Source organism: Kogia breviceps, chromosome 1 (assembly GCF_026419965.1).
Source record: "Kogia breviceps isolate mKogBre1 chromosome 1, mKogBre1 haplotype 1, whole genome shotgun sequence".
Taxonomy (NCBI): Eukaryota; Metazoa; Chordata; class Mammalia; order Artiodactyla; family Physeteridae; genus Kogia; species Kogia breviceps.
The window spans coordinates 37,835,441-37,857,506 of NC_081310.1; the positions used below are offsets into that span (position 1 = coordinate 37,835,441).

At 35.6% G+C, this 22,066-nt stretch overlaps 1 protein-coding gene across 7 annotated transcripts in view; it reads left to right on the forward strand.

Annotated features, from left to right (window-relative positions):
- Positions 1-22,066, forward strand: part of SDCCAG8 (SHH signaling and ciliogenesis regulator SDCCAG8) — a 268,459-nt gene that overhangs the window by 31,477 nt on the left and 214,916 nt on the right. For all 7 annotated transcript variants that reach the window (XR_010840028.1, XR_010840016.1, XR_010840031.1 and 4 more), the window contains 3 exons: positions 6,738-6,863; positions 11,813-11,953; positions 19,867-19,931. Coding sequence is in view for 4 of the 7 variants with exons in the window: in XM_059079192.2 (XP_058935175.2) it covers positions 6,738-6,863; positions 11,813-11,953; positions 19,867-19,931 (332 nt within the window). In the remaining 3 variants the exon portion in view is untranslated. The remainder of the gene's footprint in view (positions 1-6,737; positions 6,864-11,812; positions 11,954-19,866; positions 19,932-22,066) is intronic.

A 22,066-nucleotide genomic window follows, 5' to 3' on the forward strand; every position in this document is an offset into this window, starting at 1 on the left:
AAGGAAGGAAGAAAGCAAGAATGAAAGGAAGGAAGGAGGAGAGGAAGAAAGGGAGGAAGGAATAGAGGAAGGAAGGGAGTTAGAAAAGGAGGAAGGAAGGGAGGAAGAAAGGAATGAAGGGAGGATGGAAGGAAGGAAGGCAGGTAGGAGGGAAGAAAGGAAGGAAGAAAGGAAGAAAGAAAGGGAGAAGACAAAATAAAGTAGGATAAAATATAGTTATTAAAATAAAAAATAATTATTAAGAAGAAAAATTTCTATTAGGAAAAAAAACGGGTTGGTCTAAACCTAGGACAAATTGTGCAAACAAAGCTATACAGACAAAATCTCACACAGCAGCACACACGTACACACTCACAAAAAGAAAAAAGGGGAAAATAATAGTATATCTTGCTCCCAAAGTCCACCTCCTCAACTTGGGATATTTCACTGTCTATTCAGGTTTTCCACATATGCAGGGCACTTCAAGTTGATTGTGGAGCTTTAATCTGCTGCTTCTAAGGCTGCTGGGAGAGACCTCCCCCTCTCCTCTTTGTTCGCACAGCTCCTGGGGTTCAGCTTTGGACTTGGCCCCGCCTCTGCGTGTAGGTTGTCCGAGGGCATCTGCCCTTCACTCAGACAGGACGGCGTTAAAAGAGCAGCTGATTCGGGGGCTCTGGCACAGGCCAGGGGGGAGGAACTGGCACAGATGCGGGGTGAGCCCGCAGCGGCAGAGTCCAGCGTGATGCTTTACTGGCCTGAGGCACGCCGTGCGTTCTTCCAGGGAAGCTGTCCCTGGATCCCGGGTACCCGGCAGTGGCGGGCTGCACGGGCTCCTGGAAGGGGCAGTGTGGAGAGTGACCTGTGCTCACATACAGGCGTCTTGGTGGCGGCAGCAGCAACCCTAGCGTCCCACACCCGTCTCTGCTGTCCGTGCCAACAGCCGCGCCTGTTTCAGGAGCTCCTTTACGCGGTGCCCTTAATCCCCTCTCCTCGCACCCCAGGAAGCAGAGAAGCAAGAAAAAGTATTCTGTCTCTTCGGCAGCTCCGCGCCCGTTTCTGGAGCTCCTTTACGTGGTGCCCTTAATCCCCTCTCCTCGCACCCCAGGAAGCAAAGAAGCAAGAAAAAGTCTCTAGTCTCTTTGGCAGCTCTGCGCCCGTTTCTGGAGCTCCTTTAAGTGGTACGCTTAAACCCCTCTCCTTGTACACCAGGAAGGAAAGAGGGAAGAAAAGGTCTCTTGCCTCTTCGGCAGCTCCAGACTTCAACCGGACTCCCTCCTGGCTAGCCGTGGTGCACTAACCCCTTCAGGCTGTTATCACTGCCAACTCCAGACCTTTCCCTGGGATCCGACTCTGTCGTTTCTGATATTAGTAATCTGTGTCTTCTCTCATTTTTTCTTAGTTAGCCTGGCTAGAGTCTAATCAATTTCATTGATCATTTCAATGACCAAGCTTTTGTCTTTGTTGCTTTTCTCTGTTAATTTCCTGTTTTTAATTTCATTTATTTCTACCCTAATTTTTAAAAATCTTTTCTTCTGCTTACTGTGGATTTGATTTGGGGTTTTTTTTGTTGTTATTTGTTTGTTCGTTTTAGTTTCCTAAGAGTATTGATTTGAAATCTTTATTCTTTTCTAATATTTTCCCTGATTTAGTTGCATCTCACAAATTTCAATTTATATTTTCATTTTTCTTTAGTTCAAAATATTTTCAGTTTATTTCTTGAGACTTCGTCCTTGGCCCGTATATATTTAGAAGAGTGTTGTTTAACCACCACATATATTGTGAGTGTTCCAGCTGTCTTTCTGTTATTGATTTCTAGTTTAATTCCATTATGGTATGATAACATACTTTTTGTGATTTCTATTCTTTTAAATTTATTAACATATGGTTTTAGGCCACAGAATATGGTATGTCTTGGGGAATGTTCTGTGTTAGCTTGAGAAGAATGTGTATTTAGTTGTTGTTGGATGAAGTAGTATATAAATGTCAAATGATCCAGTTGATTAATGGTGCCATTCAGTTCAACTATGTCCATACTGATATTTTGCCACTCCGCCAGATCTGTCAATTACTGATAGAGGGATATTGAAATCTCCAACTGAAATAGTAGATGCATCTGTTTCTCCTTACAGTTCTATCATTTTTTCCCTTAAGTATTTTGATTCTCAGTTGTTAGGCACACACACATTAGGATTATTATGACTTCTTGGAAAATTGACCTGTTTATCAATATGTCATGCCTCTTTATTATCCCTGATACGTTTTTCCCTAGTATGAAGTCTGCTTTGTCTGAAATTAATACAGCTATTCCAGCTTTCTTTTGATTTATGTTAGCATAGTATGTCTTTCTCCATCCCTTTACTTTTTTTTTTTAACATCTTTATTTGAGTATAACTGTTTTACAATAGTGTGTTAGTTTCTCCTTTACAACAAAGTGAATCAATTATACATATACATATGTTCCCATAACTCTTCCCTCTTGTGTCACCCTCCCTCCCACCCTCCCTATCCCACCCCTCTAGGTGGTCACCAAGCACAGAGGTGAACTCCCTGTGCTATGCTGCAGCTTCCCACTAGCTATCTAATTTACATTTGGTAGTGTGTATATGTCCCTGCCACTCTCTCACATCGTCACAGCTTACCCTTCCCCCTCCCCATATCCTCAAGTCCATGCTCTAGTAGGTCTGTGTTTTATTCCCATCCTACCACTAATCTCTTCATGACTTTTTTTTTTTTTTTTTTAGATTCCATATATATGTGTTAGCATACGGTATTTGTTTTTATCCTTCTGACTTACTTCACTCTGTATGACAGATTCCAGGTCTATCTACCTCATTACAAATAACTCAGTTTCATTTCTTTTTATGGCTGAGTAATATTCCATTGTATATATGTGCCACATCTTCCCTATCCATTCATCTGTTGATGGACACTTAGGTTGCTTCCATGTCCTGGCTATTGTAAATAGAGCTGCAATAAACATTTTGGTACATGACTCTTTTTGAATTATGGTTTTCTCAGGGTATATGCCCAGTAGTGGGATTGCTGGGTCATATGGTAGTTCTATTTGTAGTTTTTTAAGGAACCTCCATACTATTCTCCATAGTGGCTGTATCAATTTACATTCCCACCAGCAGTGCAAGAGTGTTCCCTTATCTCCACACCCTCTCCAGCATTTATTGTTTCTAGAGTTTTTGATGATGGCCATTCTGACCGGTGTTAGATGATATCTCATTGTAGTTTTAATTTGCATTTCTCTAATGATTAATGATGTTGAGCATTCTTTCATGTGTTTGTTGGTTCATCCCTTTAATTTTAAAGTATCTGTGTCTTTAGATTTAAAGTAGGCATCTTGTAGACAACATGTACTTGGGTCTTATTTTTTCTGACAGTCTGTCTTTTCATTGGTATAGTCAGATCATGGATGTTTCATGTGATTATTGATATCGTTGGATATCTGTCATACCTACCATATTTGTTACTATTTTCTATTCATTGCCCTTGTTCTTTATTTCTTTTTTTGTTTGTTTTTTGTTTTTTATGCCATCTCTGGTTTTGAGTGACCATGTTATATGATTGCATTTTTCTCCTCTCTTAGCATATCAGTTGAACTTCTTTTGTTTTTTAACTTTTATAAGTGGTTTTCCTTGAGTTTGCAGTTACATTTACCACTAATCTAAGCCTACTTTCAATGAGCACTTCAGGGGTTGAGAAAGTTCCTTATAACAATGTTCCCAGTTCCTCCCTCCTGACTGTTATGCATTGCTGTCATTCATTTCAATTATCCATAAGCTATGATTACTACATACACTATTGCTAATATGATACTGAACAAACTGTTATTTGCTAGATCAATTAACATTAAGAAAAATAAAAGATTTTACTTTATCTCCATATATGCCTTCTTGAATGCTCTTTCTTTCTTTATGTAGATCTGAGTTTATAACCTAAATAAATTTCCTACTTTCTGAAGAACTTCTTATAACATTTCTTGCAAGGCAGGTCTACCAGAGACAAATTTCCTAATTTTTGGTTATCTGAGAAAGTCTTTATTTTTCCCTCACTTTTGAAGGTTGGTATCACTGAATACAGAATTCTAGGTTGGTGGAGTTTTTATCTTTCAAAACTTTAAATATTCGATTGCACTCTATCCATGCTTTCATAGTTTCTGAAGAGTAGCTGATATAATTCTCATCATTGCTTCTTGATAGGTGAGGGTATTTTTTTCTCTGACTTCTTTAAAGAATTTCTCTTTGTCTTTGATTTTCTGCAGTTTGAATATGCTATGCCTGGGTGTGGATTTTTTAGTTTTATCTAGCTCAGTGTTCTCTGAGCTTCTTGGATCTGTGGTTTGGCACTTATAATTAATCTGGGTAAATTCTCAGTAATTATTGCTTCACATATTTCTTCTTTTATTATTGTTCCACAATTCTTGGATATCTTCTTCTTTTTCATTCTTTTTCTTCTTTGCATTTCAGTTTGAGAAGTTTCTGTTGACAGTTCTTCAAGCTCACTGATTCTTTCCTTGGTTGTGTCCAGTCTAGGGACTTCCCTGGAGGTCCAGTGATTAAGACTCCGTGCTTCCACTGCAGGGGGTGCAAGTTCGATCCCTGGTTGGGGAGCTAAGATCCTTCATGCCACATGCATGACCAAAAAAATAGGGGGAGAAAAAAACGATTGTGTCCAGTCTATTAATGAGCCCATCAAAGGCAATCTTCATTTCTACTACAGTGTTTTTGATTTCCAGCATTTTGATTTTTTTCTTAGTTTCCATTACCCATCTGTTCTTGCATGTAGACAACTTTTTCCATTTGACCCTTTAGCATGTTAATCATAATTATTTTAAACTCTCCATCTGATAATTCCAACATCTCTGCTATATCCAAGTCTGGTTCTATGCTTGCTTAGTCTCTTGCTTCTGTGTTTTAAGTTTTTCAGTATGCCTTCTAATTTTTTGTTGAATGCTGGACATGATGTAGTGAGTAAAAGGAACTGAGGGAAATATGCATTTAGTGTGAGGTTTTTGGTTTATTGTAGGAGTTAGACTGTGTTTACTGTTTCCTGTTAGTATAGGTGTCAGAGGCTAAAATTTGCTCTATTGTCCTGGTTTTTGTCTCCACTGTTGTCTTTGGGCTTCCCTCAAGAATTCTTCTTAAATACATTCTGAGATATGCAGTTATTTTAGTGTATTCCCTTGTTATGATATAAGAGCCCTTTTGATGTGGTGGTAGGGTATGGGAGTATGGGGAGCATTTGTAGTCCTATGATTAGGTCTCAGTCTTTTAGTGACCCTGTGCCCCTTGGCTATGTCCTTCACAAGTGTTTCTCAGTATCCCCCTCCCCTTAAGTGAGATGGCAAGGCTAGGAAGCTGGAGTTGTTTTTCTTCCCTTCCCCCAGGTCACTTAGGTTCTGAAAAAAAAAATGTTTTTTAGGCTCTGGTAAGATAGTTTCTCTTGAGGCAGTCTGGTTAAAAAGAACAGAATGCTTTTTGGTTACTTTTCTTCTCCTACTGGAGGAAGCAGGAGGGGGGTTTTCTCTAGTCTTTGCTGTAAGAGCCTGATAGTGTCATATAAAAGTGTAGGAGACACCTTCCCCACAGAGACTGGGTCCTTCTGGAGTTTTTAACTCAAACTGGTCTACACTAAGCTTCCAGCATTTCATCAATTACTTTATTGATATATTTTTCTACCCTGGCACTGGTCCCCCCAGAAGTTTCTGCTCTGGTAGGTTGTGGTTATCAGGAGTGCCTGTCTGTCTTTCCATTTTGAGGGATAATAGTTTTCCCTGTGACCTTAATTCTCTGATGGATCTAAGAAGAGTTGTTGATTTTTCAGATTGTTCAGCTTTTTTTCCCATTGTGAAGATGGGAGTGATGTCTTCCAAACTGCTTATATGTCAGACCAACAACTGGAAGTGTGCAATGTTTGTTTAATTACAGTTTTCAATTACGGCTTTGATTTTTTTCTGAATAAAATAATTGAATGGAATTTTCATATATTGTGCAATAGTTTTTTGCACAACCAGTATAATAAAAAATGATTGCACAATTATACTGGTAATGAAGATTAAGTATTGTACCCTCAATATATCGATATTTTTCACATTTTTTCGGAGTGAGGTGCAACTTGATAGCTTTTCTAATTGCTATATACTGGTAATTCTTTATATTATGCCCTGCACGGCCAAGGAAACACTCTTTAAGAACTCTCCACCAAACTATTTCACTCATAATTTCCTTCCATCTGGCTAGCAGTTCATAGATATTCATTGTAACTTTCCTTGCCTTTCTATCTCAGTGTCCTCTATTATCTATGTAGTCCTCTGTCAATTTTCAACAAGTTATTGGCATTTGAGCAAGAATAATAATATATCTTACCTTATTTTTCAGCAGTCTACCTCATTCTTAAAAGTCTTTTAGATAAACCCTTTAATTAAAGCATTTCTGTAAGCCTGCAAAAAATTGTCAGAAACCACACAGTCCTGTGATATGGCCATTAGTAGGTCCTCTACTATCTTCCCCCAGCCTTCTTTTTGTTAGCTAATGCTTGAGTTTCTTTCCTTGTCTAGATGTAATTATAATATTTCCGAAAATGGGTAGACAGCATCAGTCTTTCATGCTTTATATCATATTGGATCATCTAGTAATCAACAAAAAAAGCACTACTTAAAATTGCTTAATGTATGCAGTCCACAAGTGGCGTTTCTTAAAATAAAAGAAAAAATGCTTAATGTATTTGGTATTTGTTTCTGTTTTTTATAGGAGGAACTCTCTGGAATGAAAAATAGGGTACAAGTAATTGTGCTTGAAAACGAAAGGCTCCAACAAGAGCTGAAATCTCAAAGGCAAGAGGAAGCAATGAGGGAACAAACACTTCTGGATGCATCTGTGAGAATTTATTTAAGCGATTAAATTAAAATACATAGTTTGAATGTTGCCTCCTACCCTTTCCCCCGCCTTCTTAACTGCTTAGATTTTTTTCCTGGCAGTTTGGCAGAAGTGCGATGCTGGTATTCACTTGGGGCCTCAAAAATTCAAGTTCACTATTTTAATTTATTGGTGAAATGAATCCTCAAATGAAATGATGTAGTGATGCCTAATATCCACTCCGGTTTCCTTTCCGAGCATACCATTTATGTTTTTTCCATATGGAAAGAGCAGGTCTGAAAGCAGGAAGCACGTAATATAGGAAGGACTTGGTTAAATCCAGCAACTGTTCAGAACTGTAGCTTAGATTTCTGTTTTATTTCTCTAAATTTTCTTTGAACTTTGAGTTCCAATAAGTCTAGTTAGCATGGTGTAGCAGGAAGAACACTGACCTGAGGGTCCAAGATTCAAAATGTTAATCTTCCCATTGTCCCTAACAAGCTGGGTGTTGAACAAGTAATTTTATGAGACTTTCAAGCATGAAACCTCATGAGTCCTCTGTTTATTTACTGGCATTTGAGAAATTCACCAGTATTAGCAGTTCTTAATCTTTAATGTGAAAGACAGTCACTTGGGATATTTGCTGACAGTGCAGATCCTGGGCTTCATTCCCTGAGAGTCTGACTCAGTTGGTCTGGGCTAAGTCTTTGAGTTAAAAATATGAATTATTAGCAAGTTTCCAAAGTGAGTCTAGTATCAGTGGACCACATTTTGAGGAACAGAGAATTAGATGATCTCTATAATTCTGTGACATAAAATTTTTATGATGATATTTAAATAATGTTTAAGCTTAATATCTCTTTATGAATTGTCAGATACACTTTTGCCTTAAAAATGTTTTTTACTCTTTTGCTATTGGGTGTAGTTAATCACAGCTTAAATTATTATATTATTAATATTAGTACTTAAAAATTTCATCTTAGTTTCTTATTATTTTGGTGTCAATATGAAAATGATATAGCCATATAAAAAGTACTTAGAAGTAAGTTCATTTTTAAAATAAGTATATTCTTTTGCTTTTCTTCCAAATATGCAGTGAACAGTGACTCAGTTATTCATAGTCTTCAATATTTATACAGTGGAAAGAAGTGGAAGATGAGGAAGTGAAATAAGAAAGGAAATTAGGCAGACAAGTGAATCAGAGGGCAAGAGAAGTGAGTAATGCAAAAGGGGAAGGAAATGATGGCAAACGCTCACATGCTTTGCCATATGAACAAAGGAAACTTGCTAAAGAAAACTACAGATATACAGACCATAGAAAGGATAAAGTTGTAGAGAGGTTTTTGTTTAAACATTCACATGAGCTAAAACATAATGCTAATATTGAAACAGTTGTTGCAGATGTGTCAGGTGACCTTGATATCTATTTTAATGTTAGTCTTCTATGTTATTTTGTTGTTACAGAATTGTTGCCCCCACTTTTTACTTGTGTAGGTGAATTGAGGCATTTCAGCAACCTATGCATGGTGTTGTATTAAGAGTTTTGAGGTAAATGAAACTATTTAGAATATCTTGAATATAAACAGATCAAGAGATATTATCTTCTTTTTTTTCTGCACTCTTTTTAATGAGCCTATTACCATGTTGATGGTAAGTCTTGCCAAAGCTGTTAGCAGATTTGAATATATATTTTCAAAGTTTCTTAATGCTTTCTTTGGAAAAACAATTGGAATAGTTATATAGTAATAATTAGTATTTATTGATGACTACATGGCTCTGATATGCCAGGTACTGTATCACGTACTTTCTTTACATTATATTATTTCAATTTTATGATAGCCACACAAGGCAGGTGTTGTTAAGTCTATTTTCAGGTGATTAAATTAAGGTACACAGCAGTTAAGTAACCAAAGTAACTGGTCTGTCACAAAGCTGGGACAAAAACAAAGGACTATCTGACTCCAGGAGTCCATCTACCTGGCCTTGATTTATACTGCCTGCCTTTCTGCCTAGATTAGGAATAGCTTGTCAATATTGAACCAAACCATCTTCGTTTGCCGTGGGACTGGGACTTGGATGGCAGCCTACATGACTTTTAGCTTTTAGCCTAGTTTATGACCTAGCAATTGAAGCAGCAAGCAGATTATTTCTAAAAAACTAAAACCATTCAAAGAGTACTTCATTTCCATCTTCATTTTTCATCATTTTTCCTTCTTAAGGGGCTTTAATTGAGAGTTCAAAAATTATATTAAAATATGCTTTTTATTAGAAATTTTGGCATGTGTGGTCAATCAGAGATCTAGGAGATATTTTTTAAAGTAGAAAATTTCTGAACCATTTCTTTCCATGTCTCTTCTCATCCCCGTCCATTCCAATCCCTCCCCTCAGTTAAGAAATCAAAGGTTTTCAGTGATCTTCAGGGATGTAAATGTAATTTGATTTTTGAAATCTTGGTCAAATATCATTCAAGTTTTTAAAAAACTATCTGTGAAAGAACAAAGTGTCAATTAGATTAGCACTTCTTTCCAAAGAATAACAATATTTTATATCATAAGTCAGTGGTCTATAGTCTACATACTGTCTCTAATTTCTCCATAGGAAATTAGTACCACCCTCCTTCATTGCTCTGCAAGACTATTTTGAATGAAATCACATCTTGGGTGATTTTTTTCCCTACCTGGAGAATAAGTTCAAGCTTATTAGCATTGCATGCTTTACTTTTCAGACCCTTATTTAACTCTCTAGCTTCTTCCCTTTAAAAAAAAATTTTTTTTGAAGTATAGTTGATTTACAATGCTGTGCCAATCTCTGCTGTACACAAAGTGACTCAGTTATACACATACGGACATTCTTTTCTTATATTCTTTTTCATTATGGTTTATCACAGGATATTGAATATAGTTCCCTGTGCTATACGTTAGGACCTTGTTATTTATCTATTCTAAATGTAATAGTTTGCATCTACCAACCCCAGAGTCCCAGTCCATCCCTCTCCCTCCCTCCTCCCCCGTGGTAAACACAAGTCTGTTCTCTATGTCTCTGAGTCTGCTTCTGTTTTGTAGATAGGTTCACTTGTGCCATATTTTAGATTCCACATATAAGTGATATCATATGGTATTTGTCTTTCTCTTTCTGACTTACTTAGTATGATAATCTCTAGTTGCATCCATGTTGCTGCATATGGCATTATTTCATTCTTTTTTTGTGGCTGAGTGGTATTCCATCGTATATATGTACGATATCTTCTTTATCCATTCATCTGTCGATGGACATTTAGGTTGTTTCTATATTTTGGCTGTTGTGAACAGTTATAGCTTCATCTTCTGACATTCATTACCTTGTGCTTCAACCTTTAGTAATGCTAAATTGCCTGAAGGTCTCTGGCAGGCACCATGCTGTTTCATGCCTCTGTGAGTTTTCTCATGATGTTCTCTCTTCTTGGCATGCCCTTCCCATCTAGCTTACTCTTTTTCACCCTTCAGATATCATACCAGTGTCAAAACTTCTCCAGAAAACTTTCCTTGAATCTCCATTTGCTCTTAGTATTCCTCTTCTGTTCTGGCATAGTCCCCCATGCACACATCTGGCCTAGCACTTGCCTTGTTAAATTGAAATTATCTGCTAAGGTATTTCTCTTCTTCATTAGCCTGTAAACTCCTTGAGGATAATATTGGTCTTGCTCATTTTTACCCTCCTCCCCAAGCTTTTAGCACAGTGCCTGAACATAGTAGGTACTACACAAATGTTTGCATTAAACTGAACTTCCCAAAGAATATGGAATAGAATCTCAGAATACTACTTTGGATGAATGCAGTTTACTACATTCTAACATATGACACTGCAGTATAGTTCTGTGTTTGGGGACATGTCCTCTCTTATTAATACTACTGTGTCCCTTGGCCCTTAGCAGGAGTTCAATAATTACTTGTTGAATAAATTAATATAAGTATTTTAGTTCTTGATTCACACATAAATCACCCAGTTATTTGGGCTGCTTATTTCATTGAATGTTGAAAGAATGCCAAAGTTCGCAAGCTGACAGTGGGTTCACCAAATTCAGTCTGAAGGCATGTTTTGTTTGTTTGAAAAACTGACTCAATATTTAACATTGTTTCAGTTGAAGAGCCAGATATCTGCCTCATCTTTTTAAAAATCAAGATTTTTTGGTAATGTGAGTTGGTATTCACACATGGCGGCAATTGACTGAAACTGAGTAGTGACTGCTTCCTTTGGTTGCTCTGCCGTGGTCCCTACCATTACTTTCTGAATCCTTGACGTGCAGGCTGCATGTGAGTTCTGTTTATCACCATGCACTTTTTTTCTTATTGAAGAGAAATAATTTTCTGAAAAGGCAGAAGAGCATAGTGGTTTAGGACTCTGGAGCTAGAGTGCCAGGATTCAGATCCTAGCTCTGCCACCTATTAGCTGCTTTCTACTTCTGTGACTTTTAGCAGTTACTCTGTGTGACTCAGTTTCCCCATCTATAAAATGGAGATAACAGTGAAACTTATCTCATAGGATTGTTATAATGATTAAATGTGTTAATATATGTGGAAGACATAAAACAGTGTAGCACATAGTAAACATAAACATCATATGTATTATTATTATTATTAGTCAAGCCTTTATGAAATGTGGAAAATGAAAAACAAACCGAGAGGTGTATGTGTTTCAAGAGTATATGTCTTCAAAGTAAGAGATAAGTTCATTTGTTCAATATACTTATATCCAACCCTCTTTGCTCATTTACGTTATTGCCTGTATCTGTAGGAATGTGACTTTGTAACACTTGTTTGGAATATGACCCTAATAACTTGAAGATATAAAATAATTCTTGATTTGTATTTAGAAGCATCTGCTCTTTTTCTTATTCCTTTCATCACAGATAATAATCAGTATTCCATTTGTAAAGTATGTATATTGATTTAAAGTTAAAGGTTGAATGCAAGTACTTTCACATTTTATTTTAGGGAAACATACAGAATTCTTGGATTACAACAGGTGAAGATTCTAGGGTGGATGAAGCTGCCAAGAGATCATTTTCCCATGGCAATGCATATATTATCAAAGCTGCATCTGCTAGTGAGGCTGAAAAATGGAAACTAGAACTGGTGAGTATTGGGGTACTTTTCTCTTAGGCATCTACTTTTTTTGGTACTTTTTTATTGTGGTAAATATATATAAAACAACATTTGCTATTTTAACCATTTAAAAATTTAAGTGTATAATTTATTTACACTAAGTACATTCACAGTGTTGTGCAACATCAACACTATTCATTTCCAGAACTTTTTCATCATCTCAAACAAAAACTCTACCCATTAAACAATAACTCCCATTCACTTCTCCCTGCAACCCTTGGTAACCTCTTCTACTTTCTTTCTTTGAGTTTGCCTGTTCTAGGTACTTCATGTAAGTGGAATCAAATAATATTTCTCCTTTCATCTGGCTTGTCTAATTTAGCATAGAGTTTACAAATTTCATCCATGTTGCTACATGTATCGTAATTTCATTTTTTTTAAAAAAATTATTATTTATTTATTTATTTAGGGCTGTGTTGGGTCTTCATTTCTGCACGAGGGCTTTCTCTAGTTGCGGTGAGCGGGGGCCACTCTTCATCATGGTGTGCGGGCCTCTCACTGTCGCGGCCTCTCTTGTTGAGGAGCACAAGCTCCAGACACACAGGCTCAGTAGTTGTGGCTCAAGGACCCAGTCGCTCCATGGCATGTGGGATCTTCCCAGACCAGGGCCCGAACCCATGTCCCCTGCATTGGCAGGCAGATTCTCAACCACTGCGCTACCAGGGAGGCCCCCTCATTTCTTTTTAAGGGTGAATAATATTCCATTGTACATATATACCACACTTTGTTTATCCATTCATTTGTTAATGGATTTGGGGGGGGTTTCAACCTATTGGCTATTGTGAATAAGGCTGCTATGAACACTGATGCACAAGTATCTGTTTGAGGCCCTACTTTCAAGGCATTTGTGTATATACTCAGAAATGGAATTGTTGGATCATTTGGTAATTCTTCATTCTTTTTTCTTTCTGCTTCTCAGACTCAATAATTTCAATTTTCCTATCTTCAAATTTGCTGATTCTTTGTTCTGCTGCCCATATCTTCTCTAAAATCTCTTTAGTGAATTTTTCATTTCAGTTTTAGTTGTTTTCATCTCTAGAATTAGTTTGGTTCCCTTTTACAATTTGTTTTCCTGACTTCCTTTAGTTCTTTGTCCATGTTTTCTCTTAGCATTTTGAGCATATTTAAGACAGTTGTTTTAAAGTTTTGGTCTAGTAAGTCTGATGTCTGTAATTTCATAAGCATGGTTCCTGTAAATTTATTCTATTTCATTGAGTGATCCATGTTTTCCTCTTTCTTTGTATGCCTGGTGATTTTTTTGTTGTTGAAAATTGAGCATTGAAGTGTTATACTGTGGTAACTTTGGAAATCAGATACCCCATTTTTTTAAGATTTGCTGTCTTTTTTATTGTTGAAGGCTGTACTAGTCCTTTTGTTGTAAGAGTTTTCCAAACTATTGCTGTAGAAACTATTCCTTGTCATGTGTGATCATTGAGGTCTCTGTTTCATTAGCTCATGGTCAGCTGATGTTTGACAGATTTCTTTGCCAGGAGCTGAAACAAACAACAACAAGTAAAACACCCAAAAGCCCCTCCCCCAAAATAGAACAACCAACTCTCCAAGTCTTTGCAGTTTGGCTGTGCTGGTCTTCACCATTCAGCTAGGCTTGCTCTGAGCCTAGAGATCAGCCTGAGTGAAAGCTTCAGGTCTTCTTAGGACTTTTCTGAGCATGCATTTTCCCTGGGCATGTTTGTGGCTTTCTAAACTCCCCCTATACAGAGATGCTTTTGAATGTCCTAATTTCCCAAAGAGTCTAAAATAATTGTATTTTAAGATCAAATGATACTTTTAAATCCTCTGATCTGGGTAAAAACAACACCAAAAATGGAATGTTCTAGGGAATATAGAAGGAATCACAGTTCTGCTGTCATTATCAACTACAGGTGTTGTTGTTATAGTTTTCTAAAGGCTCTTTCTGACCCAAATCTCCCTGCTCTTTCTCATTCCCTAATCCAAGCTTTATTCTACTATTTAGGAAAGCGTTCCTTTCTTTAAAAAAATGTCTGAAAGACTAAATTATATGTTATTTTCCAGCTGAATAAACTATAATATCTACTTAATACCCATAGGATTAAGACCAATCTCCCAAGCCATCCTCAATTTGCTTCAAGCTACATTTCCAGACTCACTTTTCACTCTTCTTTCACGCTCACAAGTATTGGCTATAAGTATGCAGACCACTCACTACTTGCTACTTCATAAACTTATTTCCCAATTCCATTTCTCTTTGAAGAATTGACTTTAGTTTATGCAATCATCCCTACCTAAAATGTTTCCTTCTTATCCTCTACATTTTGAAATGTTTCCAGCCTGCCAAACTTAGTTCAAATGTCCCCTCCCATTCTATCTTCCCTGATTACATGCTTCCATTCCTCCTTTTCCCACATTAGAATTATTTTCCCTCTTATGTCTTCTCTTAGTGTTCTATTTATAACTACTATAGGTTCATTTTTTTAATCCTGTATGTGTCAAAGGTCACATCTGTGTGCATTTGTGTGCTTTATGTTCCAAATCTTTCTCACTTTTTTCAAGGCTTTCACTCTTACACTTACCTCCTCTTGTTCTTTTATCTTTTATCCCTCTTGACTGGGTTATTTTCAGCCAAATATGTGCTTTACTAGCTCCCATCTTAAAGCAAACAAACACAAAATATTATCCTCTTCATCCTACATTTCCTTTGAACTATCACCCAGTTGCTCCCCTTCATACCAAAGTCTTTCCAAACAGTTGTCTATACTCATGCCTCTGTTCTTCACCTCCCATTCTCTCTTCAACATACTTTATTTGAGCTTCCCCCCACCTATATTCCCCTAAACTGTTTCTTTTCAAGGTCATTAGTAACCTCCACATATCAGTCCTCATCTTCCTGAACCTTGGAGCAGCATTCTGTAATATGTACATTAGTTGATAATACCATCCTTTGATTTTTCTAATGAAGCAATTTAACATAAATTCAGAAAAGTATGCAAAACAAAAATGTACAGTTTAATGATATATCTCCAAATGAACAAGCATATAATTGTCACCTGTAAGATGTCTAATATTACCATGTCCCAGAAGCTCTGTTCATGCCCACTCTCAGTCACTGCCCCTTCATTCTCTTAAAGCTAATCACTATCTTGACTTTTATGAAAATTGATCCCTAAGCATGATCCCCAAACACTTGAATTGATTTCTGCCTGGCTTTTAAAACATTACATAAATTGAATCACATATGTAGTACATATTCTTTTCTGTCTAGCCTTTTTTGTTCAACATTATATTTGATGGATTCATACATGTAGTTGCATGTGTTAGAAGTTTGTTTATTTTCATTGATGGGTCTACTTAATGACTATAACACAATCTATGTATCCATTCTATTGTTGAAAGACATTTGTATTTTTTCAGTTTGGGGCTATTGTGAATATTGCTGCTATGAACATTCTTTTATATGTCTGTTGGTGTGCATTGTACACATTTACGTTGTATATGTACCTTGGTGTGGCACTGTTGGTCGTAGTGTATATATATGTTCGATTTGAGAGTTAAGGGCAAACTTTTCCAAGGTGGTTTTTACCAGTTTACACTTCTGTCAGCAGCATATGAGTGATACCATTGCTCTGTATCCTTGCCAACACTTGATATTCTGTTTTTCTGATGGGCTTGTAGTGCTATCTCATTGTGATTTTCATTTTCATTTCTCTGATTACTCATATGATTGAATATCTTCTCATATATTTATTGGCCATTTGATGTGCTCTTTTGTGAGATGCCTGTTCTAATATCCTACTTATTGTTTTGAATTATCTGACAATGTTTTTTTGAAGTTCTTAATATATTATGGATACAAGCCCTTTGTTGGTTATATCTGTTAAAACATATTTTCCTACTCTTATGGCTTGCCTTGGAACTCTCTTGAGAGTTTTTGTTTTCTCTTTCTTGATTAGAATTTCTTAATTTTAATGTGGTCCAATTTATCAGTGTTTTCCCTTTGTATTTTTAGTGCCTTTTTTGTCCTGTATAAAAAGTGTTTCCCTACCCCCAAGGTCATGAAGATATTCTCCTATATTATCTTTCAGAAACTTTATAATCTTGCTTTTTATATTTAGAACTACAGTGTACGTGGAATTTATTTTTGTATCTGATGTGAAGTGTAGGGGGTTACTTCTTCCATAGGGTTATTTATATATCACAGCACCACTGTTGAAAAGACAATCATTCACCTGCCACATCTGTTATAAATCAGGTGTGTGTATATGTGTGAGTCTGTTTCTGGGCTTTGTGTTTATTTCCTTGGTGTCTGTGCTACTACTTGGTGTCTGTGCTACTTCTTTGTGCTACTGCTATCCTGTCTTGATTCTTATAACCCTGCATCTGGTAGACCAAGTCTTCCAACATTGTTCTTTGACCTGAAGAATGTCCTGACTGTTTCTTGCCTTTTGCATTTCCAAGTACATTTTAGAATTAATTTGTCAAGTTTCAAAAAGCCATTAAGTGGTTTTGATTGAGATTACATTTAAGGTATAAGTCATTTGTTGGGGGGAGGAATTGATATCTTTACAGTAATATATTGTGAAATATTAAAATCACATATCACTCTATTTAGGTCATCTTAAATTTTTGTCAATAATCTTTTAAAATTTCTGAGTAAAGGTCTTACACATCTTTCTTTTGAACTAATTTCTAGACTAGTTATGATATTATCGTAAACAATATACATATTTAAAATTTTTCATTTTCTAACTCCTCAATGCTGGTATAGAGAAAAGCACATGGTTTTTTGTATTTTGACTGATTCCTACTTTCTTTTGAAAGTCGTGTTAGCAGGGTATTTTTTCCCTATCCTTTTACTTTTAACATAGTTGTATTTTCATATTTAATATCAGTTTCTTGTGGACAGCATATAGTTGAGTTTTGCTTTTTTTATCCAATCTGACAATATCTGTCCTTTAAATGTGATTATTTATATACTTGGGTTTAAATCCACTATCTCGCTATATCTTTTTTTTCCCATCTACTATTTCTTCACCTTTTCTTTTTCTTTCTGCCTCCTTTTGAATTAGTTGAACATTTTAATGGTTCCATTTACCTCCTTTACTCAGTCTGGAAAAATCTTTAGCATCAGCTTTCACCTGGTTGCTCGATTCATCAACCCAGGGTTATTTTTAATGTCCTTTTCTCCCCCACATCTATTCAATCATAAAATTCTGTCAACTTTACATGACATGATAGAAATCCTAGAAGGGAACATAGGAAAATCATTCTCTGACATAAATCGTAGCAATATTTTCTTAGATCAGTCTCCCAAGGCAAAAGAAATGAAAGCAACAATAAACAAGTGGGACCTAAAAGCTTTTGCACAGCAAAGGAAACCAGCAACAAAACCTATGAAAAAGGAGAAAATATCTACAAATGATGTGACCAACAAAGGGTTAATATCCAAAAATACAAACAGCTCATATAACTCAATATCAAAAAAACAAACAACCCAATAAAAAAATGGGCAGAAGACCTAAATAGACATTTTTCCAAAGAAGACATACAGATAACCAACAGGCACATGCAAAGAGATTGTTAGAGAATACAAATCAAAACGACCATGAGTTATTACCTCACACTGGTCAGAATAGCCATCATCAAAAAATCTACAAAGAATAAATGCTGGAGAGGGTATGGAGAGAAGGGAACCCTCATACACTGTTGGAAGGAATGTAAACTGGTGCAGCCACTATGGGAAACAGGATGGAGGTTCCTTAAAAAACTCAAAATAGAGCTACTATATGATCCAGCAATCCCACTCCTGGGTATTTATCTGAAAAAAATGAAACCTCATATTTGAGAAGACACATGCACCCCAATGTTCATAGCAGCACTATTTACAATAGCCAAGATGTGGAAACAACTCAAGTGCCCATCAACAGACAATTGGCTTAAGAAGATATGTTTATATATATACACACATATATAAACTGGAATATGACTGCCATAAAAAGAATGAAACACTGCATTTGCAGCAACATAGATGGGCCTAGAGAATATTATACTTAGTGAAGTAAGTCAGACAGACAAATACAAACACTATATGGTATCACTTATATGTGAAATTTTAAAAATAATACAAATGAATCTATATACAAAACAGAAATAGACTCACAGACATAGAAAACAAACTTATGGTTACTGAGGGAGGGAAGGAGAGACAAATTAGGAGTATGGGATTAACAGATGCAAACTCCTATGCATAAAATAAATAGGCAAGAATGATTTACTGTATAGCACAGGGAATTATATTCAATATCTCATAATAACCTATAATGGAATGTAATCTGAAAAAATGTATATAATTAAATCACTTGGCTGTGGACCTGAAACATATACAATATTGTAAATCAACTATACTTTAATAAAAAAAATAAATAAAACAAAATAAAATTTAACACTAGGACTTCCCTGGTGGCGCAATTGTTAAGAATCCGCCTGCCAATGCACGGGACATGGGTTCGAGCCCTGTTTGGGGAAGATCCCATATGCCGCAGAGCAACTAAGCCCATGCACCACAATTACTGAACCTGTGCTCTAGAGCCTGTGAGCCATAACTACTGAGCCTGTGTGCCTAGAGCCCATGCTCCGCAACAAGAGAAGCCACTGCAATGAGAAGCCTGTGCACCTCAATGAAGAGTAGCCCCCGCTCACCACAACTAGAGAAAGCCCGCACGCAGCAACAAAGACCCAATGCAGCCAAAAATAAATAAATAAAATAAATAAATTTATAGAAAAATAAATAAATAAAATTTAACACTAAGAGAAAAAAAATTCTGTCAATTTTACTTTCATACTGCTTTGTACTAAAGCTTTTCTATCTTTGTTGCTTGATTTCTCTTGTTCTTGCACTTATCTCTCACCTATTGATGTTTATTTGCAATGTCTTCATTTGTGATGATCCCCTTTTTCCACCCTTCAGAGTAATTTAAGATTCAATACTGATAAAAAGATTTCAATGTCCATCTAATACATCAACTACATAGAGACTTTTATTTAGTTATGTAGACTAAAGTCTTCATATTTTTATTCTTCTCACTGACCACCTTACCTAATCAGCCCATCTCTATCCACTCTTCCACCTAGCATTCTACATTCTAGTGATACTGATTGGCCAAATATATAGCATGCCTTCTCTAGCTTCTGTGCCTTTTGCTCTATTGGAAATCATCCTTCAAGTCTTTGCATCTCCTCCAATGAAGGCTTCTGTACTTCTCTTCAGCTGAATTACAAGTTCCTGCCTTTTTGATTTCATTTTACCTTCTGTATTTTCATTAGAGTAAATTATAAATAGTTGTAATTGTTCATCTGTCTTTCTGTTCCTTCTTAAAGCTCCTGGAGGTTAGTGGTGTCTTCGTCTTAGAAACCCAATAAATATTCGTTGAATTAAAGAAGCACTGGATATTAGTAGAGGCTTGTAGATTGTATATCACTTTGGTCTGTCATCCTGTGAGTTATAGCATCCTTTTTATCATTCATCCAGCACATATTTTTTGGTATGTCAGCTATGCAGCAGTCACAATGGGATATTCCAGGAAGATTTGATCCTTGTCCTCATGGACCTTACAGGTTATAATTGGTTTTGCCTAGAGTCACACTTTTTAAAAAATAAGAACTGATGTATGCAATTTTGAAAAAAATTGTTGTTAGTAATCACCATTTTATGACTCAGTAGTTCTTTGCAGGTTTCCGCTCAATAAAAATAGAGTATTTGAGGTGGACTAGGGAAAGTAATTTCCACAGGGGACACAATGATTTTCCTCTTGGGTAAAAAGAAAAAATGAATTTAATATTAATAATAAAAATTTGCTTATAAAACACAGGACATGGAGAAATATACATTTTCTTTTTCTTTTCTAAAGGAGAGACTAAAACTTACTTATGAGGAAAAGAGTGAAATCCTGGAATCTCAATTGATGTTTTTGAGGTAAAGTATTATCATCCATTTAAAGTTATTGGCAAAACCATAATGATCTTAAAAATATGTTTGAATGTTTGCTGAAATGCCAGTTTTAGTCAATATAGGAATTACTTGATATTTTATATGCAATATATGAAATTTGTTAAGAATGGTAAAGGATAAGGGGATTTGTGAAGTCCTTTTTCAAATGCCATTTCAAAGAACTGTGAGCTAAATTATAAATTTTATCCCTTCCTCAGTTGTAAAATATTTGTGTTTTCCCATAGAAAAAAGAATCAGAAGCTGTTCTTATAGAAATTATGTTTTTAAAATAAAATAGTGTAAATAAAGCACTTTAATTTTCAAATTACAAGCAAGTATTTTTTTCCTCTATAGGTAGTCTTCATCTAAGTTTTAAATTGCAACAATAATATAATAGTTTGAATATTTGTATACATGGTGAATTTGAGTATATATGAATTTTCATGTACTTTTTGATATGTTTTCAAAAATCCCAATAAAACCTATATATTATAGATTAACCATTAGTGCTTTGTTATATATTATGAGTAGGAAAAGGTACAGGAATTAATTTTTTTTAATTAAAGGTTAATTGAAATAGTGGTAATGAAATATTTTCAAATGAAATAACCTTTAAAATATTTCTATAATTTTATTTTAATAAGTCCAATTTGAAATAAAATTTAACATCTTCTAGGCTATGCATTGTCTAGAGACATAACTAGAGTAATACTAAGAGCCAGAACTCATGGCTTTTGTTGTAAATGTTATTATTCTTTTATTTTAATATACTCTTATGCTTTTCATGCCTCATAAGGTTGAGGATTTCTCTAGAGATCTTTACTAGAGCTTTCATGAAGAAACCTAAACTTTTAAAAGGTGGTCTAATTTTTGGTTTCTTGATTTGCTATGTGTTGATTTCTATTGTGTTTTGGTTCTTCAGTTTTTAAAGTGATTATATTTCTAGGTCATTATATTTATGGGAATGTGACTTATTTTGTTTCATTCACAATTCAACTATGCAATCTTTAATTACATTAAAACATCACTTTGCAATGGACCAGACTTAGTTTCTTGCATCCTTCTGTTTCTTCATTTTCGTTTAGTATAATTTAAGATTATTTAAAGAAGCATTTTCTTAAAGAAAGAAATAAAATCACTACTCTTATAAACTCTGGTTTTATGTTACCTATTTGTTTTTAATTTTCTTTTTGCTATTTCATGTAACTGAATCTACTTTAGTGTTTTGAATCTGAACCTGACAGAAATAGTAATGGAGACTCTGACTTTGGAATGTACTTCCAAAGTTCTTTTAAAGCCTTTGAAAGTCAGACTTTTTCTACATGATACGTAGAAAGAAAACTTATTATGTTGTAGATATCATCTTGGGTATAGGACATAAACAGCTCCTTTTTTTCTGCTTCAGAGTGTCATTAGATTAGCTTTTTTTAACCCTTAGATTTCCTGTAGATCTTTTCCACCTCTCCCAGGCTGTCTCAAAGCCCCCTAAATCCCAAGAGTCGAGGTAGTATGTGACAGCCAGGTGTCTTGATTATTGGCTTCTCCTTTGTGACAGTGAACAAATTAGGATGCCTATAAATTTCTGAATTTAATAGAAACAGCAGAGAGTAGTCTGAGCCAGAGATAAAGTGCCTGCCTTCAGCAGTCTAAGAATTTAAGAACAACTTTTTCCTTTTTAAGTTAGGAAGTTTTTAAAAAATACAACATGAAAGGGATGTGTGTGCAAGGAAGCTCAGTTACCCAAGTTGACTTTACCAAAGCTTTTTTGGGGAGGGGGAGGAAAATACAACCCATATACTGGTCTTTTAATCCTTGACAAGTCAACTTGGAGGAAAACCTCATCCAAGAACTATCCCATTAAAACAAACAAACAAAGAACACACACACACAGTTCCTCAGCCCTTTCTTTACCAAGTTGCATATTTCCAGCTAATAGCTGCTACTTATGAAATCTTATGTCTGGCAAGTTCTATCTAACTTCTTTCTGTAGCCCACTCTCTTTTGAAGCAGTTCTTTGTAGATTAGATAATTTTTTTGAATTTAATTTATTTTTTTATACAGCAGGTTCTTATGAGTTATCTATTTTATACCTATTAGTGTATATATGTCAATCCCAATCT